This window comes from Platalea leucorodia (genome assembly GCF_965183815.1).
Source record: "Platalea leucorodia genome assembly, chromosome: 5".
NCBI lineage: Eukaryota > Metazoa > Chordata > Aves > Pelecaniformes > Threskiornithidae > Platalea > Platalea leucorodia.
In genome coordinates, this window is record NC_138827.1 from 90,831,271 (window position 1) to 90,855,622 (window position 24,352).

The window sequence follows — 24,352 nt, forward strand, 5'->3', positions numbered from 1 at the left end:
GAACTCCCCTGTTTGAGGAAAGGAAATGAAAAAGAGAGGAAAAGAAAAAAGGGAGGAAGAATTTGAGGAAAGGAAAAGCCAGTTCATATCTATGAGATGCAGGGATAAAACCAAGATAACTTCTGCATTAGATACGGAAATTCCAGAAGCAACAACAGGAAATATACAATTAGCCTCCTACAAAAAATTCAGGGCATCAAGAGATATTATAGGTCACCGAGAGAAAGAATTTCATGACCTTCTTCCCATCTTTCTCACAGCCATTCTCAAGCATGAAAGTACACTACAGTTTGGTTTTAATTTCTTCAAGGCCTAGGGGAACCACCCTGGTTATCCTGCAGCTTCCAAGCAGAGGCTTAGCAAGCCATAAGCAAGGCCTGTGCAAAAAATCTGAAGAAATATGGACTATAAAATGTCTGAGCTGTGTTTTGGAGCAACCATGTGATACAGCATAGCAGTCCCTGAGGAAAGCTAGTAAGAAGTCATATGAGAATACATTATTACCTGACCTAATACAGAATTTGCAACTTAGGTGAATAGGTTGTGAGTCAGGAGTAAGCATAGGTCATTACCTTAAAGTTACTGTTGGATTGGATCAAAGGCACAAAGGTACCTTAGGGACTTTTCTTTATTTTTTAGGAGAAATTTTTCTTGATCTTTCCTGAAGTCTTGAAAAACATGGACAATTATTGGAGCCTGTCATTTCAAATCATATTTAAGCAGCTTTTATGTTCCCAATAGGAGCTATTCTAGTCTATGGAATAGACTAGAAATTTAAGCAATTAATTTAAATGCTATTGAGTATCCAGTGGACAGTAACAGCTCCTGTTCCAACCTAACAGTTAGGAATTTACAATTTTAAATGCATCTTTTTTCAACTCAGTCAAATGGTGATTTTTGTGATATGAATGTGTTTCTAGCATGAAGGGTTACATTTAATAAAGTTTTTTGTGTCTGCCACAGTGTGTGACAAATAATAAAAAATTAGCATAGCTGCTTTTTTCAAAATACCCGAATCAATAGTCCTATGATATGAACTAACATTTTGCAAAAATCCTTAAAAAAACATCTGCTCTCCCTACATGAATCTACACACACAGCACAGACCATCATGTACTGTTTCAGGGTATCAGAGTAAAACACTGACAGGCTGCATTTCTTAAAACTTTTTTATGAAAACAGATGACGTCAACTGCTCCCGCTAGTGGCAGAAGTTAAATTACTGATGTAATTGTTGATGTGATATTGTCTATATCCAATAGATATACAAAAGAAAGATAGATGTGAGACAACAGGGTGGAAATGTGGTTATGTGCATAGGATCTTTTTAAGACTTCTCCCACCTACTGTGCGAATCACAGCCTGGGGATATGGCAGTATATGAGTAGCATGACTATAAGAGCTTGTACTAAAATGGGTAGAATTCAACAGTTTTGATAAGAGCTGTAACAGCATGATTCCAGCAGCAGGAACACTGGTCTATACGGTATAAAGGTCTTTTGTTCACTGTTTTGACCAAGAAGTTCATGTAACAGCCCCAAAAGGGATTGATCTCAACTCCGTGCTCTTAAAACTGCATAGGAAATGATGTGAATTCCACTGCCTTGGCACAAAATATGATGACTTCAGCTTTATGCAAGGGTGTTTGGGGATTTCATCTGAAGAGATTCAACAGATCAGGAGTCAAACCAATGCAAGAGAACCTGCCGTCCTTGCCTCCAGTCTTCTAGAAAGCACAGTTTTCACTCGTAGATTTGTACTTTGTAGACATGAACATTTAGGAATTCATCTTTGTCACTGAATGTTTGTGCACTGAAAAGAATTGTTTACAATGCAAACACTTTATAGCCTTGATTACACAGCAGCATGGTGAATAGCTTTACACTGCTAATAAAAAAGGATGCTGATGCCAGAGTTGAATTGAAATTTTTTGCTTTGAATCTCTCAGCCCTTCATGCTGTGAATGAGTGCCTTACTAACAAGCCACAGGTGAACACTTCAGGAGTGGATAAAGCTGTGATCCTGGGGGTGGTTTTGTGGCATTATACATTCACCCTACAGGGCACTGCATCTGTTGTATAATTAGCTGTTCCTTTTTATAAATCGCCCCAAAGTGTGGTAGGCTGGTTTAACAGAAAGGCAGAGGAAGAGAAAATATTAATGAGAAGTAATGAGGTGGCATTAGGCAGTTAGTATAGACAAAATATGAACATGACCTATGTCACTGAAGTAAGTCCTGCTTAAAAGAAAAACAGGATAGGAACCTTAGAGACTAAATTCCTCTTTTCTTTTACAGAACAGGCAGCACCCAGGAGAGCTTCCCCAATTTGTTCTGCCAAAGTGCATCAGCACTGCTCTGGAGGCCTTTAAGAGTGGAAAAATATTTTTTTTCCATCCCTCTGCTCCCTGAAGCTGTTCAGTTTCTGGCTGTCTGTTAAGGCTTCCAACCAAGGTGCTAAACCATATCAATTGCAATGTCAATGATTTTTTTCTCCATTTTCATGGATGTTTGCCCACCAGGAACTGGACTGCGACCAGCAGCTCATTTTGCATTGGCTGCTTAGCAGCCGTCAGATGGTAATGCTATCTGATCACTGCTGACCTGGGCCAGAATCAAATGTGTGACCCAGTGCTTTAAAGCCTTGGTATCCTATTAGCAATCCCACTCAGCTGGCCCTGGGTTGGGAACTACTTGAATACAGACTGTCTGCCTTTCACTGAAATAAATGTCAGCATTGATTTTAATGGGAGTTTTCTATTGCCCAAATTAGTATTGTTAAGGACAGGTAAGCGACTGAGGGAAGACTGACAGCATAGACAATGCCAAATACAGGTGGAGCTGTAACTGTGTCCTTTTGTGCTTCACGCTGATGTTTTTTTCTAAACATGTTGCGGCCTCCTTTTTTGGAATGCAGTGTTGTAGCCTCCCTCTGTGGTATGCAAAGACTCTTAGAATGGGTAATTTCTGAGCCTGGTTAAAGGAGCATTTGTTTTTAATCCAGAAGAAACAAAACATTCCTTTGGATCTAGGTGTTCTTTAAGTACCGAGGATGTGACAGGAATGTGCTATTCCAGGGTGCTCAGAAGGACTCCTTTATAACTGTTACATATTCCTTAGTCCGTGCTGCAGTCATCTGTGTTACTCTGCAACATTTTCTAATGATGATGAGATGCTGTTCTGTGTCACCATTGCTAATTGTTCCTGGAATTGTTTCAGTTTCTTTCAGGTGTGGATGCCTGGTGCAAAATGTGCAGTGAAGGAGGCCTCCCCTCAGAAATGCAAGACCTGGAACTGGCCATCCATCATCATCAGACCCTGTATGAACAAGTAACACAGGCCTACACAGAGGTATGTGCTTCCTGGAGAAGAATGTGAGTATCTGTTAAGCAATAACAGATATTTGACTGCATTTTGGAGCTTAGCTTTCCTAAATGAGATAAGTTCTGCTTTCCATTTCTGCAACTTTTTCAAAGGAGTCAGATCTAATCCCAGGCTGTAGGAGGTGACTCCTAGCAATCTGCTTGTAAGGGCACAACAGGACAATCTGGGGGAAAAACCCCATACAGAAATGAAATCTAAAACTAGTATTGGCACCCCAAAGAAGAGCCACTTCACTGCCTTTGCTGAACAGGGAACTCCTTTAAGCCCCCAGTAGCTTTACTCCTGGTGCTTTCCTTCTGTGAATGAGTCTTGGCTCTAGCACAGGTATGCTAATGGGAACAGAGGATGCCAAAGGCTTTTTCCTTCAATATAAAAAGTCACAGAGATGTCAGGTCCTCATTACAATGAATGCTGCAGGAGACTGTGCCTTAGATAGAATCATAGAATCTAGAATTCTTTAGGTTGGAAAAGATCCTTAAGATCATTGAGTCCAACTGTTAACCGAACGCTGCCAAGTCCACCACTAAACCGTGTCCCTAAGCGCCACATCAGATGCGTTTGTATATACTGTTGTCAAATATCTCAGACCTAAATAGGGTACGTGTTTTTTTTCCTTTAAAAGAGGGCGCCACGGATGCTAAGACTAAAACATATTCTCTGGCATTTTATCAAAAAACCATAAAATTCTTCACTTGCTTTTTCCCCCATCCAGACTGCAGCATGAAATAAAAGCTACCAACAAAGAGATGACATTCAGTGCATCTGACCGTGCAGGCCAGGGTCTGTGTTCAGTCTGCTTTATTTTGCAAGAGGGCTGCAGGACCTCCCTGGCATCTGGAAGGAGTCCTTTTAGGAATGAGGGTAGTCTAGATGTTCACCCCAGGCATGGGCCGACCTGCAAATTACCCTGGGGCTGGGAAGCCATGTACCTTATCTGTTCTATTCTGTTAGTCATGTCTCCAGGACTCAAGCTTGTTGGAAAGTACCCCACAGATCACCTGAATTCTTGGGTTTAGTTGTATTATTCATTTCCCTGTACTGTGCAGTGCTTGACTGTCTTTCTGGGTATCAAGGGATTTTGCTCCTTGTAGGGTTTTCCAACCTGAACAGGAGGACTGTGGTAGTGCTTGCTATACTTAGTAAGTTACCAAGTGAAGACTCCAGAACAGAACATAACAACTCTTCTCCATACTCAGCCCTTGCTCTGGTCATCGAGTTCTTGGAAGAATCTGTAGTATAAAATAGAAGAGAAAAGGATTTGCTAATCTAGGCTTGGTGGTAGGCACTCACACATACACAGTGAAGTTGTGCAGATACCTTGATGGTGAATGTCAGTAATGTTAGATAGAAATCTCTTATTTTCCAAACACCTGCAAGAATTTGGGAGTTAGTCAATTAGAATAAGGAAATCTGGCTTGCAGTCACAAAGGGCAATTCCTTATTCAATACTCAGGCTTCTCAGGAACAGTTTGTGAGCAAACACAGAACAGTCCTGTTGACCTCTAGTTGCACCTGTGAATTTTATACAAGTGCCTAGTCGGGTGAAACTAAGTTTTTTTGATTGCATTTAAAAATTATTTCTAAAAATTAAGTCAAATTGGGATTAAATAAAAAATAATAATGTTTGAAACTGGCATTTTGTTTGTCAGCCCCAATCTTAGTTTTTGTGAAATGAAAATTCATTTAAAACTCATTAGCAAAAGCAACCTTTAACATGCATATCGCTTTTGCTGGTGCTTCCTCAGAAAACTATAACTTGTTGCAGGCACAGCTGTTTAAAACATTTCTATATTATTTTACTAATAAGTACATTTTTAAACAGTATGTAGAATTGCCAGAAAGGTTATAGTCTGTTACTTCAGAAATGTTCATCCCTTTTCCCACAGCTACATGGTGAGCTGAAAAGCCTGGAGTCCTGCCTCCTATCCACATGCCTATTTCTCTAGTCTAGATAATGCCCCTTGCCTATAGAAAATAATGTTTCTTCCCTCAGAGCTCTCTATGGTGGGGTGAAAATTGTAGCTTTTTCTTTCCTTTCTTTTCCTGCAGAGTCATTGAAAATCTCTGTTTCTATTTCTAGAATTGTAAGAGATTTGAAATAGAATGAATGTTCCTTGGAATAACCATTTAATATGGATATTTAACAGCATATTAATTAACATTTAATAGGATATCTGGGCCTATTCTGTTCTGTTACAGAGTATAACAAAGCAGTTCAGATTCACTGCAGGAACCTAAGAGACACCCAACGAATCTTAGGGAGACTCTGTTTTTGCATCTTGCCATGGCTGTAGCCATAATTATTTGCCTTCTTTCTTTTATCGCACTTGAATGAAGCTCAGAAATAGTGGAGGCAGAGATCATGGGCCTGATATGCCATCCACAGCTAAGCAATCCTCTCCTGCACTAAGCGGAGCTGCTGCCAGAACAGGCCTTCTTCTGAGAATCAAGTGGTGCTCTTGCTTTTCCTTTGAGTAGAACAGTGCTGGAGGGAGAAGATACACGAGATGTATGCCTTTGGCAGGTTCCCCTCTTGCAAAAACATTCCCTCTAGATGTCTCTAGCCAGGGTGTGTTTATGTTGCCCCACTGATGTTTCTAGTGGATGAACAGCAGGAGACAAACTTGGGACACCCTTACTGAGGACTGTACTGATTTGGTAAAGACAAGGAGGGAGAGAGAGAGAAAGGTTTTCTCCAGTCAGGCTTGAGCCTGGTTGATGGTAAGAGCATCTTGTTCAGTGCGACTTGATCAACTGCACTTTACTGTCTGTTCCCAGAGGCATGATATATTTGCTGTAAAGACCAATTTTTCTTTTTTTCCTAGTGCAAATTGCAGCTGTTTCACAGATGGCACCATTAGTCTAGTCACTTGCAAGGCTTTGGAGACCTTTCTGACCCACTGTATAGAATATCTACAGATTTTAACTTATTCCCTAGCTATGTGTACAGCAACCATGAAGATTATTCCACTAGTACAACAAAATCTATTTTTTGGTTCACCCAAGGTCACATAACTTCTTACAGAGGCATTTGCATACTGCCCATCCTAGCCCTTCTCCTACCATGAAGCCAAAATGCAGGAATATCATCATATGACAGGGGTGTATACGTGTGTTGTGTCAGGTGTTGAGTTAAACCTTCCCAGAGAGTCCAGCAGCAATTCTGTACTTTTCAAAATAAGTGAGAAATGGTCAAATTCGTCTTGGCAAATGCAGCACTGGCACTTAACAGCTTGCAGGGACTGCAAGTCATGCTGGGTGCAGGTCCATTCAGTTTAAGGCTTTTGCAATACTACTTAAAAATACATCATAAGTGAGACCTAAGTGAAGTGGTGCAACTAAGCTGGGTTGTTGATGCTTGTCTCCTCGCACAGTCCTTGAAAAATTCAGAAGATTCACATGAAAAGAGATTATTTTTGCAGTTACAAGGAGATCATGGAAATGACTGAAAGAGCACAGTAGGTAGCTTCTCCATTTGTGAAGCTGTTCCCTTCCTTTCTGAAATCTGTTCATTGGAGAACTCTGAGAGCACAAACCTTCTGTGCCCATTGATTGAGAATGAAGTAATATTCACAACAAAAATACATTCAGAAAAGAAACTTTTTAAGCCAAAGAACTTCAGAGCTGCAGACGATATGAAATTCTGGAATATGTATGTAATCCTTGCAAATACTGAGTACCACTGGTTACCTGATTGTCACTGTAGTGCTTGCCATATATTTACTCCAGCATGACCAGACAAGCATGTAAATCAGAGAGCAGGAGAACACTTCTAATAGCCTCTGATTTGTGTTAATGATTATTAGCAAGACAACACAAGCACTTGAAGTCTGGCATTTCTCTCTGGCTGTGCAGAGAGTAACTGCAAGTCTGTGCCCATCAGGGAAAAATCATAACTTGTAATCTCTGAGGCTTTTTAGACAGACAACAGGAACAAATTATCATGCAATAGATAATAGCCTAAATCCTATAGAAGAAAAAGGAGTAAGAGAGAATGCAGAAGTGTATTTACTCTTTACCTTACACCACAAATCTGGGAGAACGTTGTCCTGTCTCAGCTTTGGTTGAAGCAGGGGCATATAAACTGTTGCCTTTGAAACATTCTTTTTGTTCTGCATTGCTCCTGCCACTGAGACTTTTTATTGTAAAGGCTTTGTTGTCCATATTCATCCACCAGTCAGCTCTGGAAGAGCACTTTCTTATAAGACGACTGAATTTAGTCTGGTGTTTTGATCAGTCATGATTAGTATACAGAATATTTCACCCAAGGATCTGACCCCTCAAAACGGAAGAATTGCAGGATTATGCCTCTTGGAGGCAAAAAACTGACATGCAGGGCCTGCAGTTGGGAGATGGTGAAGATGTGAATAGGTCTATATTATGGCACAAAGTTTCCAAGAAAAGTTGTCCTGAGTAAAGCATGTCTGTCATACTGTCTGTGCCATCACATATCTCTTACTGGTAAACTTGTGAACCTTTATTGTTAGTCCTGATTCTGCTGTGATTTCTATCAGTGTAAATCAGCAGGGACTATACTAAAAGCATTGTAACACCACCCAGGGACAGATTCAGACCAACTGTAAGCCTAAATACCAGCAACAGGAACATAGTGAATTCACACAGTGAATTTAGCCAGTGCAAAGAGTGAGTTTCTGGTCTAACAAGCTGCTCCCGAGTGTGTGCATACCCTCGGTTTCTTGTTCCCCGTGATGAAATTGTTGCTGATTATCTTCCCACAGATAAAATAGGTTGTAGTACGCCTTGTCTCCTTCCCTGTCTAGAAGCTGCTTCTTCCTGCCTAGCAGCTATTGCCACCTCCATAACGTTGCCAAGGTAACACCTGTGCCTCAGTGTTTCCTCCTAAAATCCTCCCTCATATCTCCACTATCCACTGCTGTTGGCGAGTGTGATCATTCCCTCTGTGACCCCAGCAGGCTCCAGCATGTGCAAATTGTTCCAGATGGTCTTCAGCAGCAACTGAATTTGAGTATGGAAAGCCACTCCCTATGGACTTCCCAGTTATTTCCTGATCTAATTCCAAATTGCCCTGAATATTTAAAAAATCTCCAAGGATCTGCCTAAGCCCACCTAATAGTCACATAATATGATGACATTTGACTCCCACTTTTGCCAGTATAAATCTCAAAGGCTCTCTTGATTTCTCTGAAAATGCACCAGATACATGCTGCTATAACAGACTGGGATGTGGCATGGCTTGCCAAAAGACACAGGTTTGGGTATTAAAGGGTATTTGCTACATTTGAACAAGCAACTTATAATACAGAAATAAATGAGACTTGGAAATCCTTGAGATGTGTTTTAACTGTGACTGATAATGTTCAAAATTTAAACTGGATGAAAAAAATTCATTAAGCCATTCTCTAGCAAGGTTGGTGATTGTGATTGCACAGAAATAAAAACACTTCTCAGAAAATCTTGTTATTTTCACTGCAGTTTGTTTCAGAGGGAGAAGAGAAAAGTGGGCTGGGAAGAGGAGAGGGATTCCAGTAGTGTCCTCATTTACCATTTCTGTTGAACAAAAATTTTAACTTTGCAATCTGCAACTGAAAAATATTTCAAAAAGCCATTTTTAGAGAACCAGTGCATGCACACACTTGTAAATAGCAGTTTGGTTTTTATGGTTCCATTTTTCATTTTGCCCCTGCAATATGAAAATGCTTCAGGAATGTTCCAGGAAAAAATCTGGCGTTAAAAAGTCTGGCATTCTGGTTTTTTTAATGCCCAAATGCCTCTGTATCTGCAAATGTGTTTTAATATGCTCAAAAAAGGTTGCACGTGTGCAGAGGGCTTTGCATGTGCCAACAAACTTTGTAGCCCATTGAAAATGGAGACTGTAGGTCCCTCTGAGCTGTTCCTGGGTAAGAAAAGAATCACTATCATATACTAAGTTATTTTTCACTGCCACTGAACGAAATACAGAATCAGAATGTCACACTTCTCAACGTATATACGTACTTAGTAATCCTACGAAGAAAGGACTCTCCCTTATCATACAGAATATGAATGACTCTGCCATCTGTGGTTTTCTTAAGATGCCACCTCCTCACAAAAATAGGCCCGCTATTGCAAATGCCACCTGTCATCAACTAGTGTATGTCAAGAATTTTCAGTGCCCAAATGTCAGAACGGAACGTAGTCTTGGGATCTCTGTCTCTATGTATGCAGTCCCAGCAGTGCAGTGTCTGTGCTCCTGCTGAGTGACACAGCAGGCCCACTAGGAAGCAAAGGCAAGTGCTGAATGTGTAAGTACAAGTGAAAAAGAGATGTTACGAGGTCTGTCTTCCTTTTTGACTAAAATAAGGAAAACACACAGGGGAAAAAGAATCAGCTTGACTGTTCTCTGTCAGCTATTGGATGTTTAAGTATCAGTGCAGTGAAGTAGACCTTTCTTCACTCAGGTGAGCCAGGATGGAAAAGCCTTGCTGGATGTCCTACAGCGTCCCTTGAGCCCTGGGAATTCTGAATCCCTCACTGCTACTGCAAACTACTCTAAGGCTGTTCACCAGGTGTTGGATGTGGTACATGAAGTCCTGCATCACCAGCGGCGCCTAGAGAGCATCTGGCAACACAGAAAGGTCCGGCTACATCAAAGGCTGCAGCTCTGTGTTTTCCAGCAGGATGTTCAACAGGTAATATCATTACTAAAGGGGATAAAGAATGGTCCTTTCTTTGCAGCCATAAAGATTGTTTGGTGACTCAGCTAGAGGATATTGCCATAACCAAGATTTCACACACAGCTCTATCTATGCTAGAAATATACTAAAAGCCTAATGCGCCTTCCAGTACCTCTCAGTTTCATGTTGGAAATCATCAATCAGTACCTTGCTTATTGATCAGTCCATTCCCCACAAGAATGTGATACTATTTTCAGTGGTTGATTTTGCACAAGTGAGCAATTAGCTGTAGGCACTCTGCTGTTCTTGAGAAAGTGATGTTTAACAGAAAAAGAATTTCAAGTGTAAAAGGCAGTTGAACTGTGGCGTATTTCACCTTCCTATGTGGAAACAGTACAGATACAGACCTTTTAGTGGTGGTGTTTAGATAATCTTTGCATTATTACCACTTATGGAGTCCACATACCTCTGCTATGGGTTTGCTGGCTCAAATGAACTGCACACCGAAATGTGCAGAGCCCACCTCACAGAAATACAGTTTGCACAATACAGGCTTACCTCTGAGAACTCAGGCTCTAGGCGAATAACTTTTCTCTCCCAAAGGAATCCATCTGAATACCAGCACAACTGCATAACTGACAGTAAGTATGAGATGCCATGTTTGTAGCTGCCAAATATGCAAGCACAATCAACAGATGTTACAGGACTCTGCTCATTCAGGATGGTGTGGTTTGTTTAAGGGCCCCATTACAGTCTGAAGCAGATGTTGGTAGCAATATGGTACTTGCTTTAAATGAAGAGGCTGAATGCTCTAATCATGTTTATGGAGCATTCTAATGTCCCTGGGGTTCTTTATGTCATTGCCTTACTCCAAGTGAAAAATGAGGGGGAGACAGAGCGACAAAGCTGTCACATGCAAAATAGACATGAACCAGCAAGGACAGGAGACAGGCAACTTTTATTCAACATGCAAATTTGTGGTCCTGTTAGTGCCATAGTTGAAGTGCACCAGCACAGACAGAACTGCAGCTCTAGATACCCTTTACACATATGTACGACCATTTCTCTGGCAGTCTTCAAAGTTTGCCAGAATTTCTACCTGCTCAGTTTTTCATATAAACCCACAAAAATATTCATGCCACGTATATAAAACTAAAACTGGGATTGAATGTAACAGATGCTTAATTTAAGCAACTTCACTTTCATTATGTGTCAGCAAACATACTGCATGGTAATGAAATTCATAAGCTATATATTAAATAGAGCATGTACTGGGAATTAAGTTAGAATACTCTCTGCAAACTATATGAAGTTAATACAATTTTGGGGTTAAAATCTTAAAAATCAAGGGTTGTAAATTCTGATGTTGTTATGCTTTTTCCAATTGTGGTATATACTGTTAATAAGAATCCATATTATCTTAGAGATTCTTCATCCCCTAGAGTGATTGACACTTTTGTTCAATCTTTCCAACCCAAAACTTTTTCTCTTACATCTTCTGAAATCAGTAGAAGTGTTTATGAGGTTCGTTCGTGAAACCCATTCAGACTTTTACTTCCCAAATACTGCAAGGCAATGAGGCTATGTCACTGGTTTTGAAAAGCAACAGGTCTTTTGTATATGCTGTGACTTTTGGTGAGAGGAAAAGAAACAAGCAGTAAGAGTCACTGGAGTACAATCACTTTAGAGAGCATCACTCTGTGTGAGTTCTGTTGGCAGCAATCTATCCAAATTTTTCTCTTAATGGGTACTTATTATCTGGGAAGCAACAGCTTAATGACAGACATGTTTCTGTCCTAGCACACACTTACTGGAGGCATCTCTTTGTCCTACTTAGAAAGTAGAGAGGAAGAGATGAATCATTCTGTTCACTAAACATCTGTACTATTCAAGATAAATGCTTTGTAACTCATAAATGAAATTATCAGCTAAACAGAAATATGAAGTGTAGATTCCATGAGGAGGAGGAATATATCTGAGTATGTTGACGGGGTTTTTTTTGAAAATAATCACTTTCTATATATCTGTCATGCAATTCCTATTATGCTTAGTTTGTTAAATGCCCATCAGTTGGCAGGTGAAGCTGTCTACCTGTACGTTGTCACTAATCATAAGTAATATTTATCTATAATAATTTGTTGCCTTGTCAAAATTTAATAACCTTTAACTAAGTTCTTCCTGGTTTAACTCTAAAAAGAAAAGACGTGGGAGAACAAATCCTGACAGGAGAGCCCCGAGTTTGTTAGACTTCGCTGTCTTCTAGACAAGTAACCATACAGTGTAGTTTCCCTAAGGAAGATGCTCCTCTTTCCCTTTCCACCCACCTCAAAATTAAGCATGTTCTCACAGATGCAGTTTTCCCTATCAGGATGTCCCGTGGCTCACCCTCTCCAGCTCTTGGCCAGTGCAGTAAAAATTCTGGTGACAGATGATCTCCATGTCAGAACTTATACTCCCTCACTTGTTCATCTATACCTTTCTCTTCATGTCAGCTGTTATGTATCGATCTTGTCTTAAAAACAGATGTGAATAGGGACAGGTTTTGTTGTGTTGCACGTTCTTAATACAGACTCCAGGATTATTTTGCATCCTCTCAGTCTGCCATTTATGGCATTAATAGCTTTTGGTAAAGACACATCTCCAAGAAGAGATTCATAAGAATCTTGAGAGATCAATTATTCCTCACCTAACTACTCTAGTTAGTCTTGCCAGAGGGATCAAGTATTTAGGCATGCAATATCAAAAGTTCATAGGGAGGTCTTGCAAAACAGGTTAGCTGGATGAAGGCTTTATGTAGGCCAAGTGTGTGCCTGTTGAACTGGATTTAAGGGTTAAGCTGTGTTAAACAAGGCTCGTTCATATCATTCCTGGTGTATTCTGCACCATTTGCAAGACCAGAGCACACGCTGTATGCATTACTGGCAGGTCAGGGCTATGTTCTCAGATAGTTTCCCACTGTCAAGGAAATCCTTTTGATTCTAGCTAGATTTCAGTTTGAACTGCACAAAACCTGAAAACATTCAAAATGATGGATTAAAAGAAATAAAAGTGATTTTTATTCTGAGATAGAAAGTCAAGCACCCTACAGTCATGTCATAACCAAAATACAAGTTGTGCTGTAGAAAAAAAAAAGTTTAAATAAACACTGTGGATATTAATAATCTTACAATATTAATGTAAGAAATGTTATGCTATAAAATGTCATTAGAAGTAACCACTACCTTACACCATCAGACATTTTACAAGATTATTTGCTATTACATCTAGGTATTAATACAATTACATCAATTTGTACATGTGAACCAAGGTAAATAATGGTGTGCTAAGGACAATGAGTTATAAATATATAGCATTTTAAAGAAGGAAAGAAAATAGATGGCGTGAAACTGCATTTGCAGCCTTCACAGGAAATGGAGCACCATTCACACAAAAGGGATAGCAGATAAGACAATTTGTGAGCTGTTACGAGGCTCTACGCAGGCAGGAACTGACAAGGAACTCTTTTAACACCAAGAATATTTGGGATCATTATAGGAATGTTGGGTTGTCAAGCGTGTAAAATACTTCATTGCTTCAGTTGTTTTTTAGAAGTTCTCTATCATTTCAGATAGGGAAGAGCTGCGCTGTTTGATCCTTTTAGAACACAGCTGTGGGAGGAGGTGCTGAGATTCTGTCCTGCAAGGGAGGAAAAAAATCCCTTTGACATTCATGCTGATATTCTGTAATTGCTGCAGATGCTTCAGCCCATTTTTGGTAGCTTTTCCTTTTTGCCCCTCCCTGCTCTGGGTCTTCCCCTTCTGCAGACTATTTACCAGCAAATTAACACCATTTCCATTTCTGTTGAGATTAGAAATTGTTCTCATGTTGTCTCCAATTTCCACTGCTTTCCACTGATAGATCCTGATTTACCCTGTCTGCCTCTGTATGCATTTCTCCACTTTAATATGTTCCCTTTGCTCCCGTGAACAGCAACGCTGTGAAACAGCAAGGGTAGCATAAGGGTTGTACCATGAGCAGATGTTACCAAGCAGCCTTAGAAATAGCTGAAGTGAGTTTATAATGCTGTTCTTCACCCCGTTGCTTCCCCCATCCCCTTTGTTTCATATGGGCAAGAATTTTGTCTGAATTCTCTCACTTCATAAACTCATTCAAGTGAAGCTGTAAAGCCTGAAGCATACCTATTAAAGTAGAAGGAAAATGGAGACCCATCAGACGTATTATTGAAATGGTTTGTGCAAGTCTTGAACTTGGTATTTTAAAGCACTTTTCTGGCAAAATAGTCAAACTGCTACTCTTATTCTGCAGGCTTCATTCCTTCTCACAGAAATTCTCAGTCTTTCCATCATTTCCAGACATAGACACCAACGCTTAGCCTGACACAGGCAGCCTTTTTCTCCACAGATTCACGTGATTCTCAGGGTCACTGCTGGTGCTGCTTCCTTCTTGCTTCACTTCGGTTGTGATGGTTGCCTGTAAAGGAAGAGCTGGAAAATAGGTGGATGTAGCGGTACTGTGTGTGCCGGTGGAGTTTCTTGGCTATGTACAAAGCCTTGAGTTGGCTGGCGTGGCTCTGCATGGCAAAATGGAACAGTCCCATCACGCCAGGTGAAGACCAGTGGTAAACAGCAAGATGACGCTAACAAGCGCTTACTGGCAAGAGGGTAGGCACATATTAAGAAAGCTAGGACTGTTGCTATACCAGCTGTACTGATGTCTCAAATCCTCTTGGTTATTGAAAAGGTCAAGCTAGACTAGTGTCAGGGTCACCTGGATTTCTGTGAATTTGTGGATCTGCATTCGCTTGGCTTCATGCCCAGACACATTAATGGGTATAGCTTTGGTTTCCTTGTGTGGTTATCTGCCTCTGGTTATGGATAAAAAGGCCATGTGGCCATACTGCTATCATTACATTTACCAGCTGCCATCGTTGTGGGAGACTGCAAAGTATTGCAGAGGAAAGGCTGTCTCTCTTCATAACCAAGCATTAACTTGTAATGTGTCTGGCTTTTACTGGCCAAGAAAACAGATCAGGGCATGATCCTGCCATCACTTTTATGGAAAAATGTCTTGCCAACATCTATCTGTCTCCATACACTATCTGAGAATGCTGAACACTTTAGGTGACGCATGTGATCTATGTAGTCCATTTGCAGAAGAATGCTAGGATATTAGAGGCAGTGCATGATTCATTTAGCTCTCACACAAGATTTTAGAGGATTAGGTCCGTACATCCCCCACCACGAACACATACACTTAGTTGGTTTGATCACTTCAAGGCAATGAAGAGTTCTCCAAAATTCTGTAGTTTTCCAACTTGTCATAGTTTGTTTCAAAGACAGAAGAAATCAGACTATATAACTCCTTTAATGCTTTGTTTACAATAATACCTTCATTGGGTCTTGTAAAACAAGAGATTTATGTGTAAAAAATTGCTAAGAAAAAAAAACTATTATAATCAAGTCAAGATTATATTTCCTACCATATGACTTCAGCCACAGCACCATGCAAAAATACATCACATGCTCTGTGCACCATCTGAGCAGATTTAGCCTGTAAATAGCTACCACTGACAGATCAGTAATTAAAACATTACAATTCAAAGCACAGAGAATTTTCATAGCCCTTTTGGTAAATTTATCAAGTAATGAGATGCATTTAATGTTTGTCACTTATATGTTTACATTTTCAAAGTATTACTGCTGTACTTCCTCTGAGCTTAGAAGGTATATGTAACCTTACCAGCCATAAGGTTGAAGTATTACTTGATAGTGAGTAAAGGTTCTAACTATGGTTGTATTGTCCCCAAAAATTAATGAAAAAGGAACTCAGGAGTCAGTACTGGTGAAACTACTTGGCAACCTTCTTCCAATGGGATGTAACAGGAGAGAAAACAAACTTTTGTTATCCGTGACTGAGAGGTAAATACCTCTGTTTTCACTAACCCCATCCTTCCAGCAATTGTTGAGGCCAGAGTGTCCACACCTGGTTTATTATCTGATATAAATATCTCTCCACACAATTCTGATTGGTCATACCACTTTTTTCTTATTGACCATACAACTTTTACCTACATAGCTCTAAAGGACTAACTTAATAAGATGTGCAGCTGTTTCCAAATCCATGTTATATCCTTAACAGCCTCTTATTTAGTACTTGTCTTCTTTATTATTCATGCAGTAAGGATGGTACGTTTGTAGTAAAAGGATTTTTTGTTTGTTTGCTTGTTTGTTTCCACTCTTCCTCACAGACCATGCTATAAAACATCTTGGCAACTGCTTCTTTAGAGCAATTTTCGTTCCATTCCTTTTGTTCCTGCCACAGGAACTGGCACATTTTCAGGCGATTAGAGTGCAAGTCTAGGCAATGAAGAGATTTGTGGCCCCACTCATCTCCTGAAGAGGACTAACAAGTAACCAACACTGATACTGATTTGACAGTAAAGTGGTGGTATATTTGGGCTGATTAGTATCCTGCAGATATTACAAAATGAATTAATAATGACATGGACATTTAAATAACACAAGGGTTGCTGAGTGACTTAGTTGCTTATTTTGAACTGTTAAAAAAGGACTGTCATTCCTTAATTTGAACCCACAGTAGCATAGGATTACGTAGGAGTTTCAGATGATTTCTACTGGCTATATATGTATCTCTCAGCTCTGGTGGCAGCAGAGAGAGTAGTAGAATAAGAGCACCTTGCACGGCTATACAGTCCCTATTACTCAATAACCAGATTGTGTTGGATTTGCCCCACAAGGCAGCCGTGCTAGGAAGGAGAGTATTGCCTACATATTTCTTCAGTATCTAGTGATTTCATATGGATGTTTCTCTAGTTCCTTTAGCTTGCAAAGACACAGAGCGTTTATGGACAGTGTGCTTAGGGTTGTCCAAACCAAACAGGACAGGGTTCTTGGAAAAAGAACACAGCTGAAAGAAATAACATGCATTTTTCCCCTTTACCAGTGACTCTGGCATAGAAATCTGCCCTTTGAAGGGCCACAGCATAGCTTCCCAAGTGAGGAAAGCAAATACGTGGCACTTTGATGTTTAAGCATGTTCAGACAATGGCTGTTGGTATAGAGCTAGGCTCTGTGTTTCTGTCCAGGCAGTCACATTTGCACCCTGTAAACAGTGATCAGTGTATGGTATAAAAACACCTCAGAGATGTCTCAGGCTATCAGCCTAAAAATTTAATTGCTTTAAATACTTCAAACTCACGTGAGAGAGAGGGAGCTCTGTTCTAAACTTCTGACAATGCTCTTTAAATATAGATCAGTATTATCTTGTGGGTTTTGTGCCAGAACTCTTCACAAAGAACTACAGGTTTAAATGATTACATTTTCATTGGTTGATATTTATTCTGGGAATTCCTTAAGGGTTACTGATTAACAACACTCTATCCTCTTCATAATTTGATTTAAAGTGTAACTTGAAATTATCTGGAAACAACCTTTGTGTCTTTCTTCCTCTATATAGTTATTAAGCCAAGAAGACAATTGTTCTTTGTGCTTTTAAAGAGTCACTGATTAAAAAATAATAATGATCACTTTTTAATTTACACACAGAGCAGTAGTGTTAGGGATATCAAACTTCAGGGGCCAGCTTCAGTTACCAACTGAAGTTTACTTACCATTGATGTACAAGCAGTGCGAGAACACTTTGATGAGCTCTACAGCTGTCTTGGGAAATAGGATCTGAAGAAATCTGAACTAGCCAGCTTGATCTCTGAACCTACTGAAGTGAGAAGAGGAACTGAAAAAAAAAAAAAAAAATAATCCTTTGTGTCCCAAAAAGTGTTATTCTTGTTTAGAGTACTGTCTGTCCTTCAAGACCTGGTCCTTTCAAATGGTCTGTTTTGCTATTTCCTGAACTGCAAATGTTTGGATTCTTACTGAGAGCTTAGGAAACTCTAAGAAGGCCTTCTGGAAACCCTCTGAAATCCTACTGACTCTTTGACGTTTTGAATCTACCTCATAGTGGATGAAGAGGAAATAATTCATAGAATGAAGAAATGGAGAGGGTGATATAAAGATACAGTTAATTCTCTGTAGATAGATGTAAATATCCATGGTCTGGATTTATCCCGCCTCTCTTTAGGAGGTAACTGAATCATCCAAGTCAGGAGCCTAATGCATAGTCTCCTTTTATAGTCAACGGAGAGACACTGGCATCTTCAGAGAATGACTCAGTCTGCCTAAGATCTGAATTGTACCCTGGATACTTCCCTCTCTTACTGTTGACTGTTGGGGAAAGAATGATAAGGTAGGCTCTTCAGACAAGACCTTCAGTTTGCTACCTAATATTGGGTCAGATGTATTAGGATGCAAGAGCCCAGTCCTGTGTGGTGTGGAGAACCTCTAGCCATCATGCCAGGCCTCTCAGTGCCTTTCTGATCCAGGATTTGCTTTGCAGCAAATTGCAAGGAAGTCAGTCCTAGGCAAACTGCTAAAATTTGCTGTTATGCTTAAGCAGAATCATCCTCCTTATATAGCATATCCTTATTGTCTATTTCTATCCCAGGATTGTTTGCATGTCAGCATCCCTGAAAATATGATGTGTAGTTTATTGTTTCTGAAAGGCATCGTTGGCTCTCATTGTCATGGCAAAGGAGGAGATAGAATCAGGCTTGTCTGTTACTGATTAGGCCTACAAAAATAGTAGGGCTGCAGTTGTGAAAGAAGAGAAATGAAGTAGAGTTTTCTCTAGAAATATGTATATTTTTTGAAAGCAGTTGCTAGAATGAGTAATTGTCACCAAGGACATGGAGAAAAATAAGGTCTTTGAATAAATGTAGGCTGGAATGCCAGAAGGCTTTATTTCCTGTAACTTTAAGAAGTAACAATAACAGTAGTACTTCTTGCTTATTGTGGTTTCTTTCACCTCAGGATTATGGGTTTTCTAAAAGGTTGATGCTGAGCAAGTCGCCAAAGGTCACTGAAAGCTTCATGACTAGAACTCTTCATGTCAAGATGTCTGATTCACAAATCCCTGCTCTAAACCCTCAAAGTCATTGCTACTCCAGTTTTACCCCTTATAAAAAGGTCTTATAGGATTTATTGGGACTACCTAAAAAAGAAATAAGGGTCTGTTATGCTAAGAAATAAGTATGCTATTTTAGGCATTGGTTTAGGAGTCCAAAATAGTCATTCTTTTCTACTCCATTTGTTTCCCTTGATCTTTCCTCCCAATTATCTCCTCACATGGCCTCCCAGCTTTTTCATGATCCTACCTGTCACTCAGAGTGATCAATCCTCTTTCATATTGCTTTTGACTGATGGCCAACAAAAGGCATTTTCATTAAAGTGAGAAAAAACGTAGCCAGACAACAGAGGGTAATGATAGCTAGTTCCTAAAGTATAACTGTAACAATTTCACTGTGTTTTCCTCCACAGAGCAGCTGCTCAGCCAGCTGGTTACTTTCCCCCTCTGGTAATGAATTGTACTTGTGCTTTGAGATTATTATGTCTGGCTGGGTAGCAAGGCCCAATTTAGGTTGAGCTGATCTGGCACCATGACCTGTTTCTGCTAGCAGCTCCTATCCACGCTAGTCATTCCCACTAGCTCTTGCTCCTCCTTCTAGCAGCTCTACCTTACTCCATGCCACGAACTACTTTTACTAGCTCTGCTCCATACGGATGTGCTCTGCAGCAGCTCTTTGCTCTGTTAGCATCTCCTGTTGGCTATGGCTTGTTTTGGTAGCTGCCCTACGTAACCAACTTGACTGAAGAGTTCTGGTATTTCTGTCCTTGGAAGAGAGGTCGTGCGCTATTTAGGACTAAACACCATGTTTTAGCTCACAGGAGACTTTTAAGCAACTTCTTTTGTTTCATATTGCTCATAGGGAACTCTTACACAAAGCGTCTTTCTTGTTTTTGAAGTTGTAATCTTTGGATTGTAGTTCTGGAAGCTATTGCCTAGGCTGGGGTGACCCTTCAGGCATATTTAGACAGAGCTGGTTGGCTCAAACTCCTGTATACTGTTACAGCTATAAACTTTCTTTTATGTTATGCTATGGTTCCCTTTTAACAAAAATGTCCTTCAAATGTAAAAACATGCAAAACAAACATATTTCAAGCCCATCCATTGGTCTTTTACCTTTCTCCTCCCTTTGTTTTGATAGTTCTTTACTTGTTGTTTCTTTTGTGCCTTTTGGATTTTTTTGGATGCGACATGTGTTGAGGGATGGAGAAAATTACTTTTATTTTTGTCTTCAGCAACATACAAAACATTCTGACCTTGAGACACTTCCTTCCCAAATAAGGAGGAAAAGTTGGGGGGGAGGGAACCACAAAATTAAACTTTTTAAAATTTTTTTTTAATTTCCTTCTCCCTCCAGCAAAAGGTAACTTTAAACAGTCAAAATATATTTTGGGGTATTGTTTCTGCTTCCTTACCTACTCGGGTTTTCAAAGTGCATGAGGTGTCAGGAAACCAGAAGAGAAGGAGGATCAGGATAAGGAGATGACATATTCTGGGAGCCACGAAGGAGAAAAACATAAGAAAGCAAGCAGTTTTTCACAGAAAACTTCAGTTTGGGGGAAACTGAACTTTTCATTAAAAAGGTGCTCATAGGGGAAGTCCCCAACCACTGCTGCCCCTCACTGCCCATGACTCTTACTCCTGGAGTCTTTTAGGTGGCTCCTCTTCTCTCTTGAACAGCTCAAGGTTGTTCCCTGCTGAAGGGGCTTTTCATAAGTCTGGTCCTGCTTGCACATACATTCTAGTTTATTATTGCATTGTCTCTCTCAGTCTACCAGGGGAGTCAGGGCTCAGCATCCATTTGTTTGCCTCCCCACAAACAGCTTCTCATTGCCATTATCCATGGCCTCGTTTGGTGAATCTGTAAGGTCATTGGCCTTTCACCCTTCAGAACCCTTGCAGGATCCATTTCTGCTGTGACACGTAGAAGAAATCAGCCGTACAGTTATGTGTAGATTACACAGTGATGCAAATGTCTTGGGCTTTTTATTTCAGCTCTGCTGTGTCTTGCATACTGAGTGCCTAGCTCAGCATGGGGTCTGTGCACTACACGCAAAGCTTCTCACACACCACAGCAACTCAGCCCTTTCCCCACTTATTTGCAGTACTGAGCTGTGACTTCTCTGCCCTGGGACACCATGTGTCAAGTGCAGCTGGTTTCCCTGAGCAGTGATTGACAGGCAGTGCAAGCAGAAGAGATGCTGCAGTGGCCCTACGGCAGGAGAAATGCTGTGGTGCAGGTCTGAATCCCTGGGCAGGTCCCAGTGGCAGAGGAGCCCTGCCAGGAGGTCAAACATAGCCTTGCGCTGCATTCCTTTCTCTCTGCGCACAGCCTGACACATAGAGTATCTTAAACTGCGAAATAAAATGTTTGAGACATCAGGCTATTTATTTAAAAGATAAAGAAGAGATCCTAGAAAAGTCCCAGATGGAGAATAGCCACTACTGGCATTCAGGGCACTTCTTTCATCCTTGTTCTCCTACTTCTTCCCCACGTTGTTCGGACTTCCATGTTTTGCCTCTAGTCTCAAATCAGGTCAGAGCCCCATGGAGGAAAGGTTGTGCTTTCCTACGTTTTGGCATGATGCTCAGCCCCAAGGGGCTCTGACCCTGGCAGCATTGTACCATCCCGGTGAGTTTTTCTGTTACTGGGATGAGACTATGTACCAAGACTCATTTGTCCCAGTTGGGATTTGTTCTCTTACTAAACCTGTCTTTGCTGTGTGCTGTGATTATAAGCCTTGTTAAACCAAGATGATTAAATCATCTGCTCCCAACAGTAACCTAAAGCTGTGCTTTACTTAATATCCTGGTCAATCAGCAGTTTTCTCTGTAGTGAAGCAGACAACTCAAGCACAGTGGGGAGTGCCTATATGGGGCCTGGAGCATAGTGCTTGCATCAAAGACTATTCTGTTGTAAAGCTCATCCTTGCTTTATCAGTCCTTTCTAATCGTTAGTTGCCTTTAAACATCTTGTTTAAACTAATAACAGTTTAGGTGGGCTGATGCTATCAAAATGTAGATGGTACTGTCTTAATTCATGTCTAAATTAGGAGAGTAGTCTCAGGTTAGTACAGTGGTAGCAGTTCCAGACAGTGACCCAGAGCACTGAAATTAGGAGCCAGCCACGTAGGTTGCTTTTTTCCCACTGAGTAGATGAGAAGTGTATTTCCCAAGATAGGTGCCTGCCCGACTTACCATTATACTATTATACTTCTGCATACACTTCCACAGTTATGCTCTCGTTACAGCTGGAGCTGAACAAACACGTAGTAAATGTGTTCAGGGTTTATTTTGGTTTTTCTTTGTTTTTTCCCCTGAGTGTTTAGTGGCTACCACTGAACGTTTAATGGTAGCAGTAATTATATCATTATCTTAGTCTGACATTTATCTGTCAGTGGATTTCTTTCTTTGTTTTGCAGGCAGGGAAACTGAGGCACTGGAAGGGGCCATAAAGCAGATCAGGGTTGGAACTGTAAAGAACAGTCATTTTTTTCCTGAATCTTTATCCACTCTCTATTAGTTCTGTTTTGTTTCCTCTCTTGCAGCCCATAGGCACATCTGTTACTGGCAGAGTCAAAACCAATTGCTCTGTTTACATACTTGAGGATAATGTACTTTTCTAAAGAGTTCATGTAGCTCCTTTTTTTCCCCTCCTGTGTACTTGCTGTATTTCTTGGGGACCTTTTACATTTTGGACAGTCCCACTGAGAAAAAAACGAAGCAAACATATGCAAGGAAAATACTTCACAAGCCACAAAGGGCCACACTTCCAAACGCACAAATTTCTCTTAAGGATCAGAATGTTTTTCCTCAGAAACATGAAAATCACTGTGATGCTGTGTTCACAAACATGAAAATTAGCTGTGATGATAGCTGTCATTAGTAGCAACAACTTGGAGGTCAACACCTTGGAAGTCTAAATCAGAGCTTCCAATCAGCAGTCAAAATAAGCTGGTTCCTGCAAGTGTCTCTACTTACTATCAGGTCTGCAAATGCTGGTTTTCTGATGGTCTGATGCCAGAGAAGCAAAATAGAGTTACTAGAGGTAGGAGGAAACACAAGATGCTAAATAATTATTTGAGGAATTAAAAAAGCCGCTAGTACACATGGTCACAGTATAGTCTGAGAACTGTTAACTCAGCATACAAGAGCTTTCTAATAATTAGGATATCGTTTGGTGCTTAAGAGCTGTAGATATCCCCTACTTCAGCACACATGAGGAAGAAGCTGGGCCAGATGTTGAGCGTACTCAGGTATTTCTCTTCCTGGGAGCTCCAGAGCATAAGCTGAAGTGGTGGGAACAACCATAGTGGAAAATGAAAGGGAGGTTTGCTTGAGCAAAAAATCAAGAGCTTTTTCAGGTTGCCTTTGCTTCAGTGCCCACACTGCCTGGGACAATGTTCTTCCCATCCACTTGAGCTGTGAGACACATGGGATATTCATTCAGAAAACTCTGATTATGTCCAACGAAACAGCCCAGATGGGGGTGAGACGGATCTAAGACTAGAGCTGGCCCCATCCCTGACTGACCCAGCAGTTGTGCCCTGTAAGACTGATCTGAAAGGACAAACATGGGACAAGTGGAGATCTGGGGAAAGCGTATTAGCCTCAGAAGGAGCAAAAGGAAAGCCTCAGAAGGAGCAAAATGACTGTTCTAACTAGTGCTGTGGACAGCAGCAATCAAAATCTTCTATATGCCCTTGGTAAGAAAATATTTCTGTATTTCTGAATATTACCATTGATAAGAGGCTGACAGATCTGATTAGTTGTATTGCCAATTCATCATAATACAACGAAGTGCCAGGCATGATTCCTGACTTTTGGAGAAAAGACTCGCAAACAGCAAGACCAGCAGCATAACTGCAAAAGAAATAATCTACCTGCCAGCCTTGAGAAGCCTCATGCAGAGCACAGCAACATCTTTCTGTGCTGATGCAGAGCACATTTTCTGTGTCTTGTACAGAAGGAACATGCACAAATGTGGTTATTTATACCTTCTCCACCCACACACAGCTTTGAAACTTGCTCTAAAAGAAGTTCAGCATTTAAGGAATACAACAGATTTTTTTAACCTGAAGATATTTTTTTTTCTTTTTTTTTTTTTTTCTCTTTCCTTAAAAACAATATTCTGGGAACACTAGTAACAATCCAGGCATTAAGGAAGAAACATTAGTTCTTCGTTTGTCTGTCTATTGTTCTCTTATTTGGAATGTTTTTAGAGAGGCAGTTGCCAAATTTTATCAAGTAAAACATTTAATCAAGAAAACGAAAGATAAGTGAGATACATTTGATGAACGGGAACTTTACCAAAAGAAAGCAATGTTAAGTTGAAAGAAGTTCTTTCTCAGGGTAA

At 40.4% G+C, this 24,352-nt stretch overlaps 1 protein-coding gene across 1 annotated transcript in view; it reads left to right on the top strand.

Moving 5' to 3' along the window:
• The window catches only part of KALRN (kalirin RhoGEF kinase), a gene marked incomplete at its 5' end in the record, with an annotated part of 528,347 nt that overhangs the window by 248,508 nt on the left and 255,487 nt on the right, over positions 1-24,352 (top strand). Inside the window, 2 exons of the mRNA XM_082311480.1 lie at positions 3,218-3,349; positions 9,802-10,032. Of these exons, the coding sequence (XP_082167606.1) occupies positions 3,218-3,349; positions 9,802-10,032 (363 nt within the window). The remainder of the gene's footprint in view (positions 1-3,217; positions 3,350-9,801; positions 10,033-24,352) is intronic.